The sequence below is a fragment of the Saccopteryx bilineata genome, chromosome 5 (genome assembly GCF_036850765.1).
Source record: "Saccopteryx bilineata isolate mSacBil1 chromosome 5, mSacBil1_pri_phased_curated, whole genome shotgun sequence".
Lineage (NCBI taxonomy): Eukaryota > Metazoa > Chordata > Mammalia > Chiroptera > Emballonuridae > Saccopteryx > Saccopteryx bilineata.
In genome coordinates this window covers 33,773,525-33,797,070 of record NC_089494.1, presented here as the reverse complement: position 1 = coordinate 33,797,070, position 23,546 = coordinate 33,773,525, and the positions used below count along the sequence as shown (strand labels likewise).

At 38.0% G+C, this 23,546-nt stretch overlaps 2 protein-coding genes across 4 annotated transcripts in view; one reads left to right on the top strand and one right to left on the bottom strand.

Annotated features, from left to right (window-relative positions):
* Positions 1-1,361, bottom strand: part of TRAK2 (trafficking kinesin protein 2) — a 69,693-nt gene extending 68,332 nt beyond the window's left edge. Inside the window, exon 1 of the mRNA XM_066233229.1 lies at positions 1,111-1,361. The gene's annotated coding sequence lies outside the window, so the exon portion shown is untranslated. The remainder of the gene's footprint in view (positions 1-1,110) is intronic.
* Positions 1,362-1,512: 151 nt separating this feature from the next.
* STRADB (STE20 related adaptor beta) lies at positions 1,513-23,544 on the top strand. Of its 3 annotated transcripts, none has more exons than XM_066281012.1 (12): positions 1,513-1,722; positions 4,665-4,761; positions 8,764-8,844; positions 13,953-14,052; positions 17,027-17,148; positions 18,055-18,163; positions 19,034-19,157; positions 20,543-20,714; positions 21,015-21,119; positions 21,272-21,519; positions 22,199-22,241; positions 22,701-22,931. In XM_066281012.1, the coding sequence occupies exons 2-12, from the start codon at positions 4,750-4,752 to the stop codon at positions 22,719-22,721; spliced, it is 1,137 nt and encodes a 378-aa protein (XP_066137109.1). In that variant the 5' UTR covers positions 1,513-1,722; positions 4,665-4,749; the 3' UTR covers positions 22,722-22,931. The 3 variants fall into 3 exon arrangements, with proteins under 3 accessions (XP_066137109.1, XP_066137108.1, XP_066137107.1); XM_066281011.1 differs by having other exon boundaries at positions 1,514-1,722; positions 4,668-4,761; positions 22,725-23,544; XM_066281010.1 differs by having other exon boundaries at positions 1,514-1,722; positions 22,725-23,544.
* Positions 23,545-23,546: the final 2 nt, after the last annotated feature.

Here is a 23,546-nt window from a genome sequence, read left to right as displayed (position 1 = left end):
CCTGTAATTTCGAAGCAAGGTAAATCTAGGTTTGGATCTCCACTTAACGTCTTTGACCCTCAGATTTAGCACAAAAGAGTTATTATAGTGATTCAGTGAATGCATGCAGAGCTTGTAACTGGGGTGTCTGGCAGATGGCAAGTACTCATGTTTGTTCTTTCCAACCCCTTCCACCATATGATTAAAAACCTGTAAACTCTTTCATAAAGTATGTGCTTGCTGAATGTTGAAGACTTGTTGAACATTACTTAATTTTAAAAATAGAAAGCGAGATGAATGCTGAGATGATAGTGTCTTCAATCCTGCCCTTTCTCACCACCAACTGCCCTTCCCGATTTGTTGTGAAGTGTTATGTCACCACCATTAGCTTGCAATTTGGAGACCATTGTAGCCCAGACGTCCAATTCTACAGCAAAGATTTGACGGTAGGGAAAAATTTACTGAAAAAAAAAACAACTTAAACTGAAAGAGTCCATTTCATTTTATCCCTATTATCCACTCTAGCTTAATGAACTGCCAGGGAATGGTTACTGGCTATTTGTTTTATTTTACGGCGCAGAAACTGCAGGTTTACATAAAAAGTTTGTGGGCAATTAACTGACTTCACCACTAGTATGACACAAATCTCTTAAGTGTTTGGAAGATTATGCCATCATTAAAAAGAACATCTGCCAATATCCTTTATTTGCGCTTGGTCAACTGTTCCTTTTAAAAAGACGTGTGGTGTCTGGCTCAAAAGCCATCGCAAATAAAAGTCCAACTCAACATCGAAAGAGCTCTTTCCAATACCCTCTCCTCTAGCTCACATCACAGATGGCGACCGAGGCTTAAGGTTTAACAGCCGGACGCTAAAGCCGCCCCTCGCTCGATGGATAACGTCCCGCAGAGGACGAGAACGCTGCCAATCCTCGGAAGTGGGTGACCCCGCAGGCCACAGTGCGGTGCCCATCACTTCGCACCCACACTTGGGAGACAGCCCACTTCCCACCGCGGGGTACCCAACCTTCGGCTCGGCCATCCGCGAGTGACCTCGGAGGAACGCCAGGCTCCTCGCCGCTCAAAGGAAGTTGGCAAGGGCAAGTTCGGGTCAAGCACGGGAAGGTTACTCACAGGAATGGCCCGGAGTCCTCCGTCCTGCGCCCGCGTTCCCTCAAAGAGAATCTGCTTCTACAACGGCGGCTGCCTCAGAGAAGCAGCCGAGCGGCCGCCGCCGCCTGTATCCGCCCGGGCGTGGCAGGGACCGGCGGCCGACTTCACAACATCATTACTGGGCGACTTCAGTTTTGCAACGAAGCCGGATCAATGATAGTCCCCACACAATTGGGGAAGAGCAAACCAGATCCAGTCTCCCAGCAGTCTCCACGGCACCACCCCACGACTCGCTGGGAATTGTAGTTTCCTTTCGACCCCGCCCCCTCATCCTCCAGAGTTGTAGTTCCGCCTCGCCCCGCCCTCAGAGGCCCGGCCCTGGGGCGGGAGGCGGGGCCGCGGCCCGGGTCGGGGTGGGGCGAGTCCTGTCCAGACAGATAGCCTGGGACTGGGGCAGAGTTCCAGGTGGACCGCCCCAGACCGGGTCGCGCCGGCCTCCTGCGCCCGGCGGCTCGCGCTGGGAGCGGGCCTTGTGCGATCGCGGACCCCTTGGCCGACCGGGCTCCTACGCCCGCTCGAGCCCCGCACCGCTGGGCGCCGGAGGAAGAGTCGCTGGCCGTGATCGCCTCCAGGGTAATGAGGGGAGGCCGGGTCCGGGAGGCGACAGCCTAGGGGCGGTCGGGGACGGGAGGAGGGCGGCTGGGTCCGCGCACGCCGCGGGAATCCCGAGGCTGAAACTCTGCGCCGCGGCCCCAGCGCGGCCCCTGTCCGCGGTGCCGCTCGGGCTCTGCCTGGAGTCCCAGACCGCGCGGTGGTGGAGGCACCTGCGTGTCGGGGAGGCGGTGCCCGCTGGGGCTGGCGGCGCCAGGTGCGGGGTCCGAGCTGCCAGCAGCGATCCCTCGCCCCATTCCTCACCTCTGGCGGCGCTCACGGGCCTGGCGGCATTCCTGACGGAAGACACCGTCTGGCCCGGGCTCTACGTGCCACCTTCTGCGAGTTCCCTGCCACCCCCCCCTACCCCCCAAAAAAAGCAGGACTAGGAAGGAACTTTTTACAAAAGTAAATGCCCAAACTCCAAGCTTCGTTTTGTCCTCAGTGTTTAAGTTCAGCGTTGTGTTTTTTGCCTCGTGGGTTTCTTGCGTCAGGTACCCTTTTTCCTCAAAACTTGACCAGGATTTGTGACCCAGCGCCTACCTAGCACAGAGCAAACAGTAGGCGTTCAGAAAATGGTTTTTGAAAGCACGAGCCACGATGCTAAGTTTGGAAGTTATAGAGATTATGGGTTCCCAAAATCACTTTGAAAATTACAGTAATTTTAGAGCTCAGAAAAGAAAGTTAAATAAGGCTTTTTTTTTTTTTGCATTCCCTGGAACAATGGACTTGATGGATGCTTAAATTGATTCTAAACCCGTTCTGTGAATAGACGCAGCTCCTGATTTTCACAGAAAGTGTCAACCTTTCAGATGAAAACCTTTGTACTACCATTCTATCAATATTATAGGACAAATTTCAATTATTTATAAAGCTTTATTCTAATTAGCTTTCTAGAGACAAGTGCAAAGGATCACACCGAGGTACTTGTGAATACATTTTCAAAATTTGGTCTCTGAAATATGAATTTTAAAAGGTATGTTATGTGCATACCTAGTGAAAGAGCATATAGAGAAAATTATGACAGCAAATCACCCCCCACACACACACACACACACTCACCCACCTCCCCATCCCTCACTGGGTGCAGCTACTGCCTTGACCTCAAAATGTCTTGTAAAATTATTTCTTAGTAGACTGGTATATCTAACGCAAAAATCTCTGGGATTAAACCAACCTATGGGGACATCCCCTTTAATACTAACAGTTCTCACAGATTGTAGCCGTTTCTTGTAAATTTTTCTAAAAAATAGGTAAGGTAATGAAATTTAAAGGTTTTTGTTAAGAAAGAACATTGCTATTAAGTACAAAAGGCAGGAAATAAAATCCTAATAACTAGAAAATTCAGTTCATCATGACATCCTAGTCTTTTTTGCTTGTGGGAAGGTACATTACAAGTGGTCAGGGTCTTACCTGCCCCGTCACCAGTGAGTACCCCCGGTGCCCAGCACAGTGCAGGATCCAGAGAAGACATGTATTAAACAATTGTGGAATGAATACTTGATAGTTTCACATAACAGTGTAATGGCTTTCTAAGTATGCATGGTTTCATTTGCTTGCATGTTTCCTTAGAAGGGAGAATTTTACTGGGTCAAAAGGTTTGAACATTTTTGTGGTTATCAAAATATTGCCAACTAGCTATCCAATCGAGCCGTGCCATTTTGCGCTGGTATATTTGTGCCTTTCAGAGCATCTTCTCAACTCTTATATTGATAACAGTCTTTGGTAGTTGTGAGTCTTACTTGATCTCCGTCATCCTGGATGTGAGCAGAGCAGGCATTGCATTCCTTCATTTGTAACATAGCAACTTCCAGCGCCTTAAATTGAGATAGAGAATGACAGCTGAAAAAATAGTCATATGCTTCCAGGTTCTTCTTCCTCCTGTTCTTTACCTTTGGTTTGCAGTGAACATCCTAAATATATTCATATCTATCCTTAGCAATAAAATTGGGTACCACTGTATAATATCTGTGGTTTACACAATCTTCCTTATCTTTTTCATTTTGCTCAGATATTTGCAGATGCCCTCCTTAAAATGAGGACTTCATTAAAATGAGATTATGAAACAATTTATATGAAAGAAAAGATATTGATTAGGTTTAAGGAAACATCAAGACACTAGCAGGTTTAGAACATTACTACCCTTTCTATTAGGAAAGATGTAGAAACTTGTGATGACTTTGTAGCTCCATGAATCTGAACAAGTTATTATTTTAAATCTCTAAATCTGTTGCAGAATTTTCATAAACTATTGAGTTTAACACTCTTATTAATGAAAGTGGACAGGAATCATTTGCATAATAATCAGCATATTTTCATATCTGTCAGTAAATTACAGTAATAGAATTCAGAACTAAAAATAAGGTAAAAAATACTCAACCTACAAAAAGTTATTTTTCATATGAAAACAAATTTTTGCAACAAAAAAAGGTAATTAATTCTTAATCAGTTACTAATCCAGATTCTTTCTAAATTGCTGGTCAGAGAACCCAAATAAATTAAAAGGTAATTAATCTGATCAGGAAGCTTTGGAAGCTTCAAAGTTTACATATAAGTGGAATCATTGGACTTTCTTGGGCATCATTTATATCAAAAGTGGGTCCAATATAGTTTTTCTGTGTTATTTTTACATCTGCTCAGAGTTCTTTAAAAAAGTTCAGAAAAGATAGGGAAGGAGAGATGCAGTTATATTGAGGCTTTGAAAATATCCAGAATCTTCCTTCAACTTCAGTCTGCCTTTCTGTTGTGATGTCAGATCCCAAATAGTGTTCAGTAAACAGAAATGTTCTTGAAAGATACTTTCCAGGAATCTCTTGTCCTTGTGTCAGAGAAATAGCTGCCTCAATATTGTGTGGATTTATGGCAATTAGTTCTTCTAGACACTTTTATGTAACTCTAAATTATTTTGCTTTTGTTTTTTAAAGTAGGATATTTCTGCATCTTGAAGACAAAACAAAAATCTCTGCAGTAGATGGATTTTTGTCACTTTCTGTGAACTAAAGCGATTCAATGTCTCTTCTGGTAAGTTTTTGTTAACATGGATCTAATTTTTTGTGCTATCAGTGTAGTTAGATATTAATTTAGGGCCAAATCAAAAGGGCATATTCTGATGGGATATTCTTTACTCTGAGATGTTATTTTGACCTGAATGACTTTTGGTCTTAAGAAATAACTTAAATTCTCATTGAGTTTTTGTTTCTTCAAAAAAGAGTTTCTGATATACTCATTATTCTGTTCCTCTGACCCATCCCCACTTTTTCTCACACATATGCTGTACTTGCATATGCCTGTCTCATCCAGTTACCTATGCCTTCTCCTTTAAATCTTTCAAGAATTTCTTTTACAAAATTTCCATCTGACTAAAAGCAAGCACATTAATATTGAAAATAAGCCCTTTGGCTTAACGACAAAAGGAATTTTGATCAATATATAATATGATGTATAGATACCAACTTGTTTTCTGTTGATATTAGATCCATATCTAAGATACTTTAGATATTGGTATCTACTTTAAATTAAGTAGTTTTAGGGCTTTCATTGTGTCTTACATAGAATACAATACAATACTTGAATATTTGAATTATTATTAAAGCAGTGATCTTTTAAAAAGTGATGGTGTATTTGTATGAAGATTTGTAATTTACAGAAAACTTTCATACAGTATATTTTTCTCAGTCTTCAAAGTTGTGAGTAATTGGCAGGGCCGGTGGTATAATCCTCATTTTGAGTTAGGCCCAAGATTGCAAAGAATTAGAGCTAGGGCTCAAACTCATATCTGTCAATCAATACCATTTGCCAAATATGAGAGGCTGAACTGTGAAGTTAGTAGAATGTATTGTTAGTTACTATATAGAAAATAAAGAATGCATTTACTTTATGTTTAAAGTACAGCTTTGCTAGTTAAAAGGGGAAGCTTTATATATCTGAAAAATACATTGAGGTGAGATAAACGTACCTCTTTTTCCAAAGTGGGGATCAGCTCACTTGTTCTTTGAAGAGCCAGATAGTTTTGTGTGCTATATGGTGTCTGTTAAATTACTCTTCTGTCGTTGGAGTGTGAAAGTAGCCATAGTGAATGAATTTGTGTGGATGAATTTGTCTGTTCCAGTAGAACCTTATTTACTACAAAAGGTGGTGGGTTAGTTTAATCATAAGTGGTTGACCCCTGTTCTAAAGGATTACTTAAGATTAACAATTTTATAATTTGTAAATTGGATGAGATGTAAAAGGGCATTTCGTAGGGTTCCTGAGATTCAGTGAGTTGTATGGTTACACAGGGCTTCTAAATTTTGGGAAAAAGATATATTAATCTTTCCATAATTATGGTTTTTGTAAAAAATAATAGAATAGAATAATGAGTGATTTATATTCATTCAATTTATTAATAATTTTACTTTAAATTATAATCTTCTTGTAATGATGTAATATTTAGACTCCTTTGAATCAGAATATTCATATTTTTTCCTAAATGAGATGTTTGTACAACTGAGATGAAGTTGCTCTTTTTACTTTGAAGGACTCTTCCCTATTCAAGTTTTACCATTTATTTAAGAGTTAAGAAATTATGTTTCCAAAGGAGCAGCATAAGTAAAATATTTTCCTTTAAATTATCTACAAGATTAACTGCTTTTCATTTGGTTGTTATGATAATGGATAAAATATTACATTCAAAATATTTTGGGTGATTTTAAATCAGTATACTGCCTAAAAGACTCGTGTAGATTTTTTTATGAGCTGTTATATTCAGTGGCATTCAGTTGCTTCAATGTGGATATAAATGTATTTTTAAGAATAAAATGACTATTTTGTGATTTTTATTTTTATAACCTGGGCAGCTAGTGAATATTCTCACATTTTTTAGGAGAGGTCAACAAAAATATTCTGCCTTATAATACTGGCTGGCCTTAGATGTCTTCGTATTTAGTAGTGGCCACTTTGTTGCACTGTGAAAATTTTATATAAAGATAATGAAATTGAAGTTTACCCTGTTAGTTTATAAAATGTTTTCTATATTTCTATAAACTAGAAAACATGGATCACAACTCTTATTTTGAAAATAAATTAGGGTCAATTTAAGTTTTAAAAAATATGTCCAATGTGTCTTAAATTAACTTTCTTCCATCCAAAAAATATGATGGGCATTTTTAGAGAGAAAGATTCTTTTTACATGCTTAAATGTATTTTGATAGCTGTGTCAGAGGTTCCTCCACCAAGACCTCTTTGGCGTTTGGTGATTTGCTAAGAGGACTTGCAAAACTTAAGAGTATAGTCATACAAGTAAGATTTATTACAGCAAAAGGATACAAAGCAAAATCATGGAAGGGAAAAGGTATATGAATTTTAGAGGAAACCAGGCACAAATTGCCAAAAAGCCTTTCTCAGGGGAGTCACATAGAATGTGCTTAATTCCCCTAGAGATGTGACAACATGTATTAAGTACTGCCTATCTGGGAAGCCCATTAGAGACTCTTGGGGTTTTTTCTGGGGATTGGTCATGTAGGTATTTTCTGCTAGCAGGTAACAAATTCCAGACTCCTGGGGGAAAAAGCAGGTATCAGCATAAATCATACTGTTTGCACAAACAGTTTAGGCACTGAGAGCCATTCTTATCAGGGATAGTGGGAACTCTCCCAAAATTTAAATTCCTAGATACCAGCCAAGGGTCAACCTTGCAAGCAGGCCTTTACTAACAATAGTTTAGTCCTGCTATGTTAACTCTTTTTCTGCACAATGGTGTTAATTATTATTGTGACAATTTCAGGGTAAATGGCGCAAAGTATATGTAAATACCAAATATATGGATATGTAAATACTAAATATATGAATATGAACATATATGTATATGAATGAGCTAATTGATGGTTATTTTCAATATGAGCAGTAATAAGAATCCTCAAAAACTTATTGTAAAAAAAATCCAACCCTGTTATTGTAAAGTTTATTCACCCTAAGCAAATCAATAGAAACTTTGCAAAGGAAATGATTCTATAAGTATCTTGACATTGTTAGCTTCTCTTCTTCAAGAGCAAGTTTTACTTAAAACAGTAGGGATATATATCAACTTACTGCAATAAGATTGATAAGGTATATAGACTATAGCAATCCAACTTAAAATAATTAGTAATTCAGACTAGGTGGGAAAATTATTAGTTTGATTAGTGAGAAATCCTGGCATATTTTAAAAGAAAAGAGGTTTGATTACTTTTATGTAACTGACTGCAAATTATTAATGGATGGATTTATCATAAAGTTCATTTGATATTAGTACTTTAATATTTATATAAAAATGAATGTTCATGAGATTCTTGAAAATAGTTTATTATAAAAACCTTATAGAATTTTTTTATGCCTTTCTTTTGACATGTCCTTTTCCTTTCTTCCTAAATAGTTTAAGGTCAGCTTCACCCCACTAACTGATGATGATAAGATAAGTAGGTGTTACATTTCTTTATTGGCAATACATGATAATAGGATCATGGGTTAAAATGCAGGAAAATGTAAATTGTGATAATGGAACTAAGTCTCTTAATTTGCTTTAAGTTGAAGATATTTATCACCTTAAGAAACAACAGTAGTTCCAAATATACTCAATGTGTGGTTTAATGTAGATTAAAATGGTTTCTACACTTAAGAAAATAAATCTGAGTATCAAAATAAAAATGATTATAATGGGTACAGCAGAATAATCTTTAGCTAAATATTCAAAAGAAAACTGCAAAGATGATAGGTTAGATATCAACACCAGCTATAAATATGAGTGACCTCCAAAGAGAAGACAAAGATTAGAGATAATGTCAGGTAGAATTAGAGATGAAATCTTGTCTTCTGCACACACAGTTGATTCTTCCTTCTCTCCCATACCGAGTACCTGCATATATGAATCCTGGCTTCAGTTCCAGGTTCCTGCTTGCTACCTTTTCTATCTGCCCCTCGCCCTAGTCACTAGACTGTTTTGTTTCCACATGCCACCCCTGCTTATCTTGTAGATTATTTCACTTACTTAATTAATTTCTGAATTTCCAGGATTGTTTCTGCACTTCACGAACACAGGTTGAATCACTCAGACCTGAAAAACAGTCTGAATCCAGTATCCATCAAAACTTGGTAAGAAAATGATTGAGTACAAATAGTACTACTCTTTTGCCTTCTGCATTACCATTCACTCCTGGTTATCCTGTGACTCTTCTTCTTTACAGTGTCTTTTACTATTTTTTCTTCCTCTGCTCCTGCTATTCTCCAGAGGTTATAATTGGCCTTTTCTCTTCTGCTTAAACCAGTGGTTTCAGCCACCAGTCTGGGACCAGTGTCAGTCCATGGACCAGCAGTTGAAAAACACTGGCAGAAACCACCTCTCCCTGAGCAGTCCCACCCATTGCTGTGGCTTCAGTTGCTCAGAGTTCAGATATCCTGGAGCTGCCTCAGGTTTTCCTTAAGATGAAGAGGGTACCCAGCCATCAAGCAGAACTGTTGATTTTCAAATTTTTACCTACAATCCTGGCTCTTCTTGGGCACCAGAGGTGTCTATAGAATACCTTGGATTAGGGTTTGCAAAGGCATCTTTATGCAGTTTGAGTCAAACCTTAAAGACTTCACCCACACATGATATTCCCTGCTTTGGCTAATGAAAACCCATTTACTAAGTCAGCCTAACTGGAAACTGTAGAATCATCCTCACACTACGTCTGCCTCTGCTCCCGTGTCTAGTTATACACCAATTCTTACGAATCCGTATCGGAAATGCCCTTGAGTCCATGCCCTCCTTCACTTGATTACTACTGCTACTCAAGTCTCACTACCTCTCACCTGGACTATTGCAGTCACATTCATTGCCACTAGTTTTCAAGTCATGCATATGATCTCTCACCACTCAGATCCGTGTTCAACACCATTACCAGTACAGGCCTGCTTGTGTCACTTTCCAGGTTTAAAACTTTCGTCGGCTTCCAAAAGAGTATGGGATAAAAACCTAAACTTTTTTTTTTAATGCAAGAAGTTTATTGGGAAGTCCTTTCTAGACCAACACTTGTGAAGGGTGGAGGAGGCAGAGTTGACTGTACCCAGGAAATCTGAAGCAAGACCTTAGCTATCCCCATGAGCATCTCTGGAGCTGGCATGGCTCTACCTAATTGTCCTAGTTGTCCAAGGACTCTGGGCATTTGTACTCCTGTATCCACTAGTCTTGGATATAGGCTGCCCCAGGGAAGTGACCTAACTTTGGGCAGGGCAGCTCCCTTCTGAAGAGGGCAATTCCCTGTACAAGACTCAGTTGTCCAGTAGTTGGGGAAATTAGTGCCTCCATTCTGAAAGGAAATCTGGCTGTGTACGATAGTAACCACTAGAGAGAAAATCAGTTTATGTGTCAAGGATGGGAAATATTACTAAGAGTCTTAGAATATTAATAAAGGTTTTCCAGGTGGGTGAAGGGGAAGGCCTAAACTTCTTAGTGTGGTGTAAGGACTCTTAGTTGTATGAAATATCATTAATTTTTGAGTTTTTTTCCCTGCTGCTGAGTCTTAGCACATACTCCTCTTTCTGCTTGAAATACCCTTCTCTCTTTTCTGCCTCTAAAATTTCTCCTCATTCATAGTTGACTCAAATATCACATCTCTGAAACCTTTCCTCTTGTACTTTTTATTTCATTATGCTCCTATATCTTAGTCCCATAAAAGGGCATTTACTGTGTTATCTCACCATGATTGATGTATATGTCTCTTCAGCTATAACATCATCCCCATAAAATAGGCATCCTGTCTTTTTCATCTTTGTCTCCCCTGGGCCATGCCTGATGTAAATAATATTTAAAGAAACATTCTTGGGAATGACTCTTTTTCTGGGATCTTTCCTCTCCTTTCCTTACTTTATACTGTAATTCTCACTGCAAAATGCAACCTGCTTGCAAATGGCTTATTTCCTATAAAATAAGGTAATCCCATTTAATCCTGTTTATACATTTATCCTGATTCTATCTTCAGTTTTCTTCATTTTTGTCATTTCACTTTTTATTCACTGATAACGTCTACTAGTTACCTGTACAATAGGATATAGTGTCTAATTCTAGTTTTCATTCAGATGTTACCCCTCAGACTTAGGTAGTGTCTGTTATCTCCTTGCTGTTGCCAAGAAAGAGGCCTAGAACTCAGGAAACTTCCACATGTGCTTTTTTTTTCTTTTTTCTTTTTCTTTTTTGGTATGTGCTAATATACATGTAACATAAAATCTACCATTCTGACCATTTTTAAGTGTGTACAGTTCACTTACATCAAATACATCTGTAATGTTATGCAACCATCACCACTACCCATCTCCATTACTCTTTTCATTTTGTGAAACAGAAACTTTCTACCCATTGCACGTATTTCCCCATTCCTCGTCCCTCCCCTTACCCTGGTAACCACCATTCTACTCTCTGTCTCTATGATCTTGACAACACTCAGTACCTAATATAAGTAGAATCATACTGTTTTTGTTCTTTTGTGTGACTGAGTTATTTCACTTAGCATAATGTCCTCAAGATTCATTTGTGTTGCAGCATATTTCAGAATTTCCTTACTTTTTAAGGCTAAGTAATATTCCCTTGTATGTATATACCACATTTTGCTTAATCATTCATCCATGGATGAATACTAGTTGCTTCTACATTGTAGCTATTGTGAATAATGCTGCTGTGAACATGCGTGTACAAATATCTCTTCAAGACTTTGATTTTTGGCCCTGGCCGGTTGGCTCAGTGGTAGAGTGTCGGCTTGGCGTGCAGGAGTCCTGGGTTCAGTTCCCAGCCAGGGCACACAGGAGAAGCACCCATCTACTTCTCCACCCCTTCCCCTCTCCTGCCTCTCTGTCTCTCTCTTCCCCTCCCACAGCCAAGGCTCCATTGGAACAAAGATGGCCTGGGCGCTGAGGATGGCTCCATGGCCTCTGCCTCAGGCACTAGAGTGGCTCTGGTCGCAACAGAGCGACACCCCAATGGGCAGAGCATCGCCCCCTGGTGGGCGTGCTGGGTGGATCCTCATTGGGTGCATGCGGGAGTCTGTCTGACTGCCTCCCCATTTCCAGCTTCAGAAAAACACACACACAAAAAAAAAGACTTTGATTTTTTGCTTTCTAATTCTCTAACTGGTCACCAAATCAAAAAGAGAAGAGAGGTTAGTTTGGAATGATTTGCTCTTAGTAAACCTGTGCAGTCTTCTTGTGATTACCATGTTGTTTTCCTAAGTGTTCATAATTTATCTCTCTAGTAATTTGATACCAGACTTGACTGGACAACTGCAACAAGCTTGCCCCTTTGTAGTTTTCTCCCTTTTTTGAAAATTGGGTCAATGTTTGTTTCCATTCTGGTTTTTCCTTCAAGTTCTATGTCTGCAGACTTAATATCCTAGATTTAATTGTCTTTGGCCTAGAGGTTTAAATATATTTAAAACAACCTGTTTTGGGCTTCAGCTAGTTATTCACAACATATATGCCCCTTCTAGTTTAAAGAAGATTATTTCCCTCATGGAGAAGATGGAAGCAAAATACAGGTTGATCAGTGTGATTTCAATCCATCATCTGATAACCTTGGCCATTTTTTTCAAACAATGAACCATAAGCTTCTGTTCATTCTATGCTTTAGCCTCCCTGACAGGCTTATAGGTTGCCACTTAAAAAAATTTTTTTAATTGTTAAATGCTCTTCTTTCTGCCTTTTTCATGTGTTCTTTAAACCTGTTTATTTGAAGACCACCTATTCTAAAGAAATTAAATTGATTTATTTATATTTCTTTTTTTTTCCATTGGGATTATTCCCAATTGTATAGTAGAATTTCTTTTTACAGTCTTTCATCCCTCTTTAACAATATACACCTTTATTTATGTTTAGTCATGTGCTTATAATTATGTTTTTCTGCTCTCTTAAAACTTTAGGCCTAGCGTGCAGAGGACCTGGGTTCGATTCCCGGCCAGGGCACACAGGAGAAGCGCCCATTTGCTTCTCCACCCCTCCGCCGCGCTTTCCTCTCTGTCTCTCTCTTCCCCTCCTGCAGCCAAGGCTCCATTGGAGCAAAGATGGCCCGGGCGCTGGGGGTGGCTCTGTGGCCTCTGCCTCAGGCGCTAGAGTGGCTCTGGTCGCAACATGGCGACGCCCAGGATGGGCAGAGCATCGCCCCCTGGTGGGCAGAGCGTCGCCCCATGGTGGGCGTGCCGGGTGGATCCCGTCGGGCGCATGCGGGAGTCTGTCTGACTGTCTCTCCCTGTTTCCAGCTTCAGAAAAATGAAAAAAAAAAAACAAAAAAAAAACTTTAGGGAACATGTAGAATTAAGGATATAAACAGCAGTTAGCATAATTCCTAGCACATAGTAGTATCATTTCTAACCTGGTTTTTCGTTCTCTTTACCTTGGAGGCAGTAATAAGATTCTAGCCACCTGTTGGTGCCTATAAGGCTCCTGAGTGTCTTTTGGAGTCCTGGTGTCCTTTGAGAGAGCCTCATGGCTATCAAATGACACCAGTGGTGTGAGCCTCCCCCTTCTCCTGTGAGTGTGTTTCACTGCCACTGGGATTGGTGCAGACCTAGGATTCTGACTCTAAAGCACCTGTGAGACATCCCATATTGGTTCATGGTCATTAACTAAGGAAGTCTGTACTCTCTTCTTCCATTTCTTGACGTTTATTTATTTATTTTTTCTGATCTGCCTTCTTATTCATTTCATCTTGTGAAAAACATCTTCAGCAATTTTAATAGACTGGAGTGTGGAAAATTTTCCTGAACTGTTAATATCTTCACTAGCTGAGCATATACCTGTATGTGTAATGGACAAAACTTATGATTACTTGGAGCAGTAGCGCAAGCATAGAATATTTCTCAGAGGTCCCTGCATCTCTTCCTTTGATATATTTATCTATTAACTACCTTGAAGAATTAATAACTATTCTTACCAACTCCTAAAAATGCTTACTGGAAATTGTGCTGGAAAGTATTCGTCACTACTTATAAATCTGTTTTTCCTGCCTTCTCTTCCTTTATAGGTTGATAGCTTTCTGACTAGCATCAATTATCATCAACTGTAAATATTTTTTAGATCTTAAAACAGTATCTTAAGTCACCTTTCAGTGTGCCTTTCTAATGAGCACTTGTATGTTTGAAAATACAATATCTGTTTTTATATTGTGGCAGGGGATCAAAGTGGGGGACCATAAAATTTTATACCTATTTTGTTTTCATTTTTCTAAAATGGTGCAGGTTGATGAGCCAACTCTTTCCTGGTTGTCTCTATCCGCTAGACCCAGAGAAGTGATCTGGTCCACCAACGTTTCTCACTATGAACTCCAAGTGGAAATAGGTAATAATCATGGATTTCACATAATTGATGTTGCATTGTTGGAAATACAATTGAGGACAAAAAGACCTTTTTAGCCTGACCAGGTGGTGGCACAGTGGATAGAGTGTTGGCCTGGGATGCCAAGGACCCAGGTTTGAAACCCTGAGGTCACTTACCGGCTTGAGCACAGGGATGTTGGTTTGAGCGTGGGATCATAGACATGACCTCATGGTCGCTGGCTTGAGCCCAAAGGTTGCTGGCTTGAGCAAGGGGGTCACGGGTTTGGCTGAAGCCCCCCCAGTCAAAACACATGAGAAAGCAGTCAATGAACAATTGAGGTGCTGCAACTATGAGTGGATGGTTCTCATCTCTCTCCCTTCCTGTCTGTCTATCCCTCTCTCCCGTTCTCCCTCTCTCTCAAAAAAAATCTTTTTAGTCATAGTCCTTTAATCAAATTACTTTCTTTTAATTTAAAATTTTATTTAAAATTCCATTTGTAATAGAAACCTATCTCAGTTAAGTTTGGATCAGTATGGGAATCATTTATAGCCTTATCCATGTGAAACATTTGCTCTGAATATTCAGAAACATCTGTTAAGTACTACAAACAGGCGCTCTGTTAGATGCTAGGGATATAAAGCCATGTAAAACACCTGAAGAGTTTACATTCTCTCTGGAAAGATGAACACATGAGATAGTTTGTTTTATCCACTAGAAGTGCGCTAGTGTTAGGGGACAGAGAAGATGGAGCATCTGACTCTCCATCTGGAAGTCAGGAAAGATCGTAAAAAGGAGCTGGATCCGGAGGAATGAGGAAAAGTTTGCTAAATGTTCTAATCAAGGTGTTTGTTACAAACAATAGCAAACAACCCTAACTAACAAGCAAAAGATAAATTTTTAAAACAGTGTTGCTAACTCACATATTAGCTAGGGCAATAAATAGGCTTGGAAGAAACCAAAGGAAGCTACGTGACTAGAACTATAGCCAGGCCCATGGCATAGGAGCAGCCTAGGTATTGTACTACCTGGTAGGGTACTTACCACCAGACTGGATCTCACGGCTTGAGTTCTGACTGCCCCTGCTGCTTTATGTTACTCACTCCGTTTTTCAGTTGGCCAAACCTATGTCATTGACCCTCCCATGCCCCGGTCAAAGAGACAAAGAGAGAATCAAGATCTGACATTTTCTAAAATGAGGTACAGATGGTATCAGTTCAGAAAAGATAAAAGATATTTACTTCAATAGATGACTGAGGAAGGAGGGTAAGAAAGGGACTACCACATAGTTGCCTATAAGTGGGAACAAGGGAAGTGTAGGCAGTGATCGGAGACACATCTGAGAGGTACGGAACACACTGTGGAAGACTTCATGTAGTGTATTTAGAAATTCAGACTCTCTGTGTCAGCTCCACAACTTGTCCATTTTATTATTCAAGGATTTAAGGCAGAAATTTGGGATTTTTTCTTTGTGAGCTATAAAGACATTGTGGAATAATGATGACAGTAATAATGGCATCTAAAAGGCATTACACTGAACATTTTATATGTAGTTTTTCTTTTTACCCTTTTACCAATTCCATTTTGCAGGTAAGAATACTGAGGCTCTGAGATAAATTTAACAGTCACACAGCTAGTGATTTGAAAGTAAACTTTCCTGACTGTAGGGTCTAAGCATTCAGCTCCTGCACTGTAGTACCTTTCTATTGATAAAATGTTGAATTTGGAAGCCAGCTGGCAGCAGTTCCAGGCAGCAGTCTAGATGGTGTAGTATGTTAGTGAGGAGGAAATGTCATCGTCATCACCTGGTCTTTTTAAAAATTGCAGTACCTATATCCCATTATAGACTTACTGAATCTCAATTTCTGGCGAGTGGAAGGTAGACATAGGCTTTTGAAGTAGTTCCCCCAGTGATTTTGATGCATGCACTGGTTGAGAATACAGGACACAGTGAGGAAGTCACTGCATCCAGGGAAAGAGGACAGGACTTGAACCAAGGCAGTGTTGCTGACACTGTACAGGAAGGGATGAACTTGAGATTAATATCTTTTTAAAAATAGAAGTGGCAGAACTTGAGGACTATGGAGAGAGGGAGGGAAATACTGTTTATTAGGAGCCTATTAATAGGTGCTACTCTTGGTATTTTAAATTTTATAAACTATAGCAAATGCCACTGAGAATATCAAGCAACTACAATTCTTGTACATTGCTTTTGGGAACACAAAATGGTTCACTTTCAAAAGAGAGTTTGGCAACTTCTTCTAAGGTTAAACAAGCATGACCTAGCAATTGTAGTTGCAGGTTACTTGCCAAACAGAAATGAAAACATGTTTACTTACGGAATATTTTTGACAGCTTGATCTATAATCTCCAAAATATAACAACCCAGATTATCTCTCAGCTTTGTAAATGGATAAACTGATATAAGATGAATTATTATTTAGTAATAAAAAAGAATTAACTACTGAAGCACACAATGTCAATCTCCAAAGTGGTATCCTAACAAAAGAAGCTAACACAAAAAAGTAGATTGTTTATGATACCATTTTCATTGCAAAAATCATATTAATGGTAGCCAGAGATTGGGAGTGGGTATAAGAAATTACTGAATAGCATTCCATTATTTGAATTTGTCAAAATTTGTTTATCAAGTCACAGTTTAAGCCACTATAATGGTATTTTGTTGTGGTTTAATTTGAATTTCTCTCTCTTGAACATCTTTTTTATGTGCTTATTGGCCATTTGTATATCTTCTTTTATGGATTGCCTATTTTTTCATTGAGGGTTTTTTTTGTTAATTATAGAGTTGTAAGCATTATTTATATTCTCTGGTTGCAAATCTTGTCAGTTACAAGTATTAGTAATACATTCAATCAGTGGTTTGCTTTTTTATTTGAAGTGTTTTCTTGAAGATCTGAGGTTTTTAATTTTGATGAAGTCCAAATTATAAATTTTTTTCTTCTTTGGTTGCTAACACAAGTTTTATGTCTGATTACAGGAAGAGGATTTGACAACCTAACATCTGTTCATCTTGCACGGCATACTCCTACAGGAACACTGGTGACTGTAAAAATTACAAATCTGGAAAACTGCACTGAAGACCGTCTGAAAGCCTTGCAGGTAACAGTGCGAAGACACAGTGCATTCAAAGTGCTGTCCGTCTGAGCAGCTGCGTCTGTAAGAATTTCCCCCAAATTAATCGTTCTTTCTGGCTCTCTACCTTTAGAACTGGAAAGAATACTTGAAAACGAGATCCATGAAAGAACAAATATGTTCAAACTTTGTTAACTATAAATTCCTTCAAATCAATCTCCTATTTGAACTGCTGGTCTGGAGATTTACAATACCCTCGGTGGGCCCAATCACAAATCGTCATTTAGGGAAATAGAAAACACAAAAACAAACAGTTTCCTTTCCATCCAGTTCAGTAAAATTAATTTCTAAATTGATAAATTTTAACACAATTGCCTCTCAGGAATATTATAATACCATTTTCATTGTCACTAATCATTTTTGATATAAAGAGGGAAAAGATTTTGTTTTAATATTGTCCTCATTTTAAAAATGTTTATATGTGCACAGGTATAGTGCACAGAAAAGGAGATTGGAAAAATTATACCAAAATGTTAATAGTAGTTTTCTCTGTGATTTAATGTTAACAGGCCATTGTTAGGCTTTTATTTTATATATTTATGTATTTTTAAAAATGTTTCCATATTAAGAACAAGGTATTACTAATAAGAGTATGACCTCTAGAGTCAGACTAAGTTTGCATCCCACTTTCTCTTTATTTATTATGTGCTCTTGGACAAGCTTTCTAACTTATTTCTAAGTGTTCTCTTCTGTAAAATGGGACTCATAATATCACATTGTATAGTGGTGGTGAGATTTAAAGAAATGACAGTGCTAAGAACAGAGGTTAGGACTAATAAGTTCTACTGAGTATTAGCGACACTACTACTGTTATCTTCATCATAAAGAAAAAGAGGTTGTTTTTAAATGTCTTATCTTACGTGTCTCTCCTAGAAAGCTGTGATTCTATCCCACTTTTTTCGGCACCCCAATATTACAACTTATTGGACTGTTTTTACTGTTGGCAGCTGGCTTTGGGCTATTTCTCCGTTTATGGCCTATGGTAAGAAAACTCATTCTAGATAAAATAACTCAGTTTAGATTGGATTCCATAATTAAAAGGATGAGTGGGATCTTAGATTACTACTTTTAATTTATAAATATGATGGCCAGTTCCAAATTTCATGAGATATTTTTATTTCTGGTTCATGTTGAATTTTAGTCTTCAGAAAAAAGTAGACTAAGTCTGATGATCAGTGAGCCATCAACTGCTTCTCCAAGAAGCCCATGCCTTTGAGCAAGCTGTCTCTTCCCTTCAGTTTCCTTCCGCTTCTCAGTGGAGAGCTACCATTATTCTTTAGGCAGAAGGAGTTTCTACTTGTGCACATCATCCCCATTCCTGTTTCTCTAGTGGTAAACTTATGTCACTGTACGATAAACATCTGTGTGTGTGCCCGACTCCTTCACTGGATTCGAGCTTCTTGCGTGCAGGATTATGTGTGTTTTTATCATTTGGGGCATTTGGGGTACTCAGGTGCTCATACAGTGCCTGGCACAAAGTTGTGTTCAGTGAGTGTGTTGAATAAATAAACAAATAGATTCTAGAACTTTGATTTATAGAACAGCTTTAGTGAATTACCTGTGGATTTAAATATATATACACACATATATACACACAGTATGTATTTTTTCAGTAATAATGAAAATTGTTAGTTTTCTTTTCTGGTCTCTAGAGTATCATTAGAACTGTCTTTTTAAATATTCTTGAAGGAAAATGACCTTAGCATAGGAAAATGGTTAGACCCTAAAATGTAACAAGGGTCTCTGTGTGTGTGCACGTACATGTGCAAATGTCTGGAAAGAGGATATAAAACAAAGCTAGAAACAAAATCACTATCAGTGTTCATTTAAATATTTCAGGGGTTTCTTTCAGGTTCAGCAAGTCAACTCTTGAAGACTTACTTTCCTGAGGGAATGAGTGAAACTTTAATAAGAAACATTCTCTTTGGAGCAGTGAGAGGCTTGAACTATCTGCACCAAAATGGCTGTATTCACAGGTATTTGCAGAATGAAAGAATTTTAATGGAAGACATTTTTAGGGAGCTTTTTGGAATGAAGAAGCACTTGAGTATCAGAAAGAAGGGATAGGAAACTTGTAAATGAAAATTGAGGGAGGAAAGGGCCCACAGATACTGTTGATAATTCCATTTTGTGGTCGTTCGCCACAGCGTTCAGACCGCCTTCTCTGTGCACGTGCTGTGCTCAGAACTGGGGTGGAGCTCAAGTCTCAATCTAATGAGGAGTGGGATCCTAGTCAGCTCTTTTTTCTTTTTCCCTTAAGCAAATAGTTCCTTTACCTGTTGTTCATCTCTAATTCATAGTTATATCGTGTACAGATTGTAACGAAATCTTTCTTTGATTTCTTAAATATTGTGCAGCACCTTGAGATTATCATACTAAATATCAATTCTCTTGTTATCAAACTGTAGATGCAGAATTGGCTTAATGTTAAAAACAATGCTATTCTAAGATACACCAGGACTTTGTTTTCCTTTTAATTGTTACTTTTAAATAAGCTTGGTTCAGTTGGTCAGAGTGTGGTCCTGATACACTAAGGCTGTGGGTTTGATCTCCAGTCAGGGCACAAATAGGAATCAACCAGTGAGTGCATAAGTGGAACAACCAATTGATGTCTCTTTCTTTCTTCCTCTCTCCTTCTCTCTCTTCCTCCCTCCTCCCTCTCTCTCCCTCTCTCTAAAATCAATAAATTTTTAAAAAATAACCTTGTTTTATTGTTTGTTTCACTCTCCTTAAAGCTTATTTTTCCTTACTATTGTTTTTTAGCATCATTCTGATAAACTGAGGATTTCTAACAGACTGTATTGTAATTAAGATGTTATACTTCACCAGACTATTGGTCATCCTACTCCCATTAGTCCATTAGAAGCTCTGTTAGTTTCCAAATCCAGTGTTTTGGATGAAAAACAGGCTCTTTTGTAATTTATTTGACAAAGGAAATTTTTATATGAGACATATCTTTTATAAATACTTTAAATACCATGAAAAGCTATCTTTTTTGGATAATATTGCATTTAACTTTATGCTTTAAATACTAATTGATTTTTTTAGTTTTCTCCCTGGGTGTTTTGTAACAGCATCCTAAAAGAGTGAAATTAATCATTTGATTCCATTCCAAGTTTGAAAAAAAATATTATCACTTCCAAGTAGTTGTCAGTTTTATCTTTCCTTGTCCTGATGCTGTATTAAATAGCTGAAGAGATTCCTTCGTTCCTGAACATTTCCCATATACACATCAGTGTTCTGCTGTTTTATAAAAAGCATTTAGTTTTCAAGAGAATACATGGATTTTTTCTGACCAGATTTTTATTCTTTCTTCATTGGCCAATTTCTTAATATTTAGGATTGTTTCTTTTTGTTCTAGGAGTTTTAAAGCCAGCCATATCCTCATTTCTGGTGATGGCCTAGTGACCCTCTCTGGCCTGTCCCATCTGCATAGTTTGGTTAAGCACGGACAGAGGCATAGGGCTGTGTATGACTTCCCACAGTTCAGCACATCAGTGCAGCCGTGGCTGAGTCCAGAACTACTGAGACAGGTCAGGTGTGACCGTGGCATTGGGTTGTCTGTGCGTCTCGAGTGTCTTCTAAGCTTGACTAAATGACAATTGTGACCTTATATTTGGATTGATGGATGGAATAGTACTGCAAGAATTTTTTTCTCTTTCTTGTTGAAATTACTATGTTAGGAATTTAAAAATGTGTACCATATATTAAGTATAGCTTGATTTCTCACTTATAAGTTTCTTCCATTATTCACCATTCTTTATCAGAAAAGCACATGTATGTAACTTTTTAAATCATTTACACTAAAGGACTTCAAATTAATTGTTCTGCAGGATTTACATGGATATAACGTAAAGTCAGACATTTACAGTGTTGGGATTACAGCATGTGAGTTGGCCAGTGGGCAGGTCCCTTTCCAGGATATGCATAGGACTCAGGTAAATGCTACTAAAATCCCCGAACTACCTTCCTTTCATACAATTCCTTATATAAATGACTTATTAAACATCTTTGCTGTGGACTCAAGATCTTTATTGTTATTTTAATATTGTGCCTGAAAAGGGTTAAAGGAAATTTTTCTGTCTTTTAGATGCTATTACAGAAACTGAAAGGTCCCCCTTATAGTCCATTGGATATCATCAGTATTTTCCCTCAGTCAGAATCCAGAATGAAGAATTCCCGATCAGGTGTCGATTCGGGGATTGGAGAAAGTGTACTTGTCTCCAGTGGAACTCGCACAGTAAATAGTGACAGACTGCAAACACCATCCTCAAAAACTTTCTCTCCTGCCTTCTTTAGCATGATACAGCTCTGTTTGCAACAAGATCCTGAGAAAAGGTAATATTGTTCACTTCTAAGTAACAGAAAACACATGTGCGTTATATTTTATAGCTTTGTGATAGTCCCTTCCCATAAAATTCAAATCTTTAATCAATCTTTTGATCAAAAAATTATAGTCTAACCTAGACAATATCAATGCTAAAAACAACTAGAGGCAGTGAGCAAATGGGACAAAACGGTTCAGTCAAAAAACTTAGCTCTAGTTTTAGCTATTTGATTTCCTAATTGTCACCTTGTAAAAATCAGTCAATTTTTTTGGACATTAATTACTGTGTTTATGTTAAGACATTTTAGAAATTTCCAAACAGTACAAAAATGTTGCTGCTATTATAATAATATAAATTATTATCATAGATAACTATTATCATTAGTATTTTGGAAATAAGTTGTCTGTCTTATCTTTTTTTAGCCCCTTAATGCCTAGTAAAAACTCTTTATAATTAATTAGTGACAAGTAAATGTTGAGTTATGAACTAATTGAAGGATATCTCTAGAATTAATTCTCATTAGTCAAGGATAAAGCTAAGAATTAGGCTTCCTGACATATTATTTTTTCTTTTAGTTTTTTGTATTTGGTTTTATAGCTCTAAAACCTTATTTTTAATATATTTTTAGATCTAAAAATGTACATACTAATATGAAGTTCTATTTTTTTATAACTTTAAAATTTTTTCAGGCCATCAGCAAGCAGTTTATTGTCCCATGTTTTCTTCAAACAGGTAAGCTGACCTTTGTTCTGTTGTCTAGATGTTTTTAAATACTATTAAAAGGTCACTTCATTTTATTGGCTTAATGGGACAATTTAATTGCCAAGGTTCTTAATAATAGCATTCTTACAAAATAAAGTTAAAAATCAAGAAAACATTTTGGTAATTCAGTTACAGACTTTCTAAATATATTCATTCTGCAGAACGAGTAAAAACAATATCATGTTACAATATCCTTGATTTATATTTTGATTAATTTTATTTTTCTATATTGTCTTAAAATGATCTAAGGGCAAAATAATTCTTATAAAAATGAGTTTATTTGGCTGTCACCTCTTCCTGTTTTCAGATGACCAGAATCAAAGACATTTTTAGTGAAAATACAGGAAAACAATTTTTAAAACTTTAATGATTTCTTTAAAAGTTATTTATTGCTAACAAAACTAATGTATTGAATTTATGTACCAACAGCCTTATTTTGAGTTTCTTTAACAGATGAAAGAAGAGAGCCAGCGTTCCATACTTTCACTGTTGCCTCCGGCTTATCACAAGCCGTCCATAGCACTGCCTCCAGCATCACCTTGGACTGAGCCAGAATGTGATTTTCCTGATGAAAAAGACTCAAACTGGGAATTCTAGGGCTGCCAAATCCTTTTATGTCCTATATACTTGACACTTTCTCCCTGCTGCTTTTCTTCTGTATTGCTAGGTACAAAAACTAGAATTATTATACTTGAAAATACAGTTGGTGCACTGGAGAATCTATCATTTCAAACCACTCTATTCAAAGGAGCAAGTGTTTATAGCCCCTTTGGTGAGCTCAGAGTGCTATTGCAACTCCAGGGAAGCTAGAATTATTCATCTAGCTACATTTAGTGTCATCTAGTCTCAAATATTTTCCCGAAGCTGTGACTAATTCTTCTTCTTGATCTCTCAGTATAATTTTGAGCCAGTTAATTCTTTCAGCATTTGCTGCCCTCAGGGGAATGAGCCCTTAAAGGACAGTGCTTCCAAGTACATTTTTTACTTCCAGATTCTCTAGCCTTTTTGATCAGCTATTGTTAGACCAACAGGCTAGTTTATCCTGGTAGCAAACCCTTTCTTGGAAACAGGAAAATGTTTAAATTTTCCCATTTTCTTCTGTTAATAATTATGGTAATATTAAACTGAGCCTCACTCACATTAAATGATTCACTTGAAATATATAGAAAAGTTGTGATTTGCTTTTTTTAAGGGGCTTATGTAACACTTCTCTACTTATGAAGTCTAAATTTATGCACCCCGTGGGAACTCAATAAAGATTTATTGAATTGAATT